This window comes from Rutidosis leptorrhynchoides, chromosome 8 (assembly GCF_046630445.1).
Source record: "Rutidosis leptorrhynchoides isolate AG116_Rl617_1_P2 chromosome 8, CSIRO_AGI_Rlap_v1, whole genome shotgun sequence".
Lineage (NCBI taxonomy): Eukaryota > Viridiplantae > Streptophyta > Magnoliopsida > Asterales > Asteraceae > Rutidosis > Rutidosis leptorrhynchoides.
The window spans coordinates 106,118,490-106,119,990 of NC_092340.1; the positions used below are offsets into that span (position 1 = coordinate 106,118,490).

The 1,501-nt window shown below is 34.8% G+C and overlaps 1 protein-coding gene across 1 annotated transcript; it reads left to right on the forward strand.

Moving 5' to 3' along the window:
• The first annotated feature begins 627 nt into the window (after positions 1-627).
• LOC139863713 (uncharacterized) lies at positions 628-1,187 on the forward strand. Its single transcript, XM_071852317.1, has 2 exons — positions 628-673; positions 757-1,187. Exons 1-2 carry the CDS (start codon positions 628-630, stop codon positions 1,185-1,187), a joined length of 477 nt encoding a protein of 158 aa, XP_071708418.1.
• Positions 1,188-1,501: the final 314 nt, after the last annotated feature.

Consider the following 1,501-nt stretch of genomic DNA (forward strand, 5'->3'; position numbering starts at 1 on the left):
TTCGTTGGTGAGAAATGAATATAAGATCTTCTTGGAGGTATAAGTCCGACTCCATGTGAAAAGACCCAATTGCCCTCATCAATTTTACAAAATAATAAAACAAAACCCATCAGGCACCAGGAACGCCATTCCAGGCTTCTGGAATGCCGTTCTTAATCAATAACACCGTTACCAAAATAGCCTCAAAACATTCTATTCCAAGATTTGGAAATTTCCCTTGTTATATCACATCATTCCTTACTTCTGGAATGTCGTTCTTGCTTTTGGAATGTCGTTTCTCTACTTGGAATGTCATTCCTATCTGAAGAAAAAAACAAGATGTTACACTTCCGGTTTACATAGAATCAGCGTCCAAACACAAATGATGGAATATTGAAAAAGTTGGATAGAGTTATGGCAAATGATGCTTTTATTTCTAGATTTGTTGACTCGTATGTAATGTTTCAGGCTTATTGAATTTTAGATCACTGTCCAATTATATTAAAGATTCCGCTTGATGTAGAAATAAAAAGGATGTCTTTTATGTTTAGTTATTATATCGCAGAGCATAATGATTTTATTTAAACTATTGAAGAGGGATGGAATGTTCATATTGATGGGAACATGATGTTTAAAGTCGTGAAAACAATGCATCTGTTAATAAAGCCGATCAGAAAGCTCATGTGGATGAAAGGTAACTAACATACAAATGTGGTGAATTTGCGAAAAGCTTTAGATGATATCAAAAGTAGTTAGATGATTAACCCCATGATGTAGCGATTTGTGAAAAAGAAGGTGAAATATTGCATCAAGTCAACAATGCAATTTCGAAAGAAGAGAGTTTTTTGAAGCAAAAAGCTAAGGTTGAATGGTTGCGTGTGGGAGATAGGTATTCAACCTATTTTCATAAAGTCATTCATGGCGGAGTACTTCGGAACAGAGTTCAAGCGATTATGAATCAACAAGGCATTATTGTTGAAGGTAATCATGTAGCTAATATAATTGTTTCTCACTTTACTGAATTTCTTGGTACAAAAGATGGTTGTGTCCCTATTGTGGAGTCGAACTGTTTGTTTACAAAACAGGTTCACGCAAATAAAGTGGTAGCTGCGATTCGTGAGGTTTCTGACATCGAGATTAAAACGGCTATGTTTCGTATTGGGGACAAAAAATCTCCAGGGTCGGATGGATATTCTCATGTCTTTTAAAAAAAAAACATAGGATGTGATAGGAGAAGATGTGACTATTGCAATTAAGGACTTTTTCACAATGGCAAGTTGCTAAAAGAAATTAATCACACGGTAATTGCTCTTCTTCCTAAAGTGAAATCTCTTTCAAAGGTGTCGGATTTTAGGCCAATTTCATGCTGCAATGTTATTTATAAATGCATAACTAAAGTGATATCAAATTGCATTTAGTCATGCCTTGAAGAGGTAGTGAGTTTAAATTAGTCGGCCTTTATTCCCAAGAGAAGAATTTCAGATGATATCCTTCTTACGCAATAAATCATGAAAATTCTCAT

Excerpts from the sequence above, each read along its gene's own strand:
- LOC139863713 (XM_071852317.1), top strand. The coding sequence starts at position 628 with ATGCATCTGTTAATAAAGCCGATCAGAAAGCTCATGTGGATGAAAG. Across the intron at positions 674-756 it reads AAAGCTCATGTGGATGAAAG|CGATTTGTGAAAAAGAAGGT; the intron begins GTAACTAACATA and ends CCCATGATGTAG.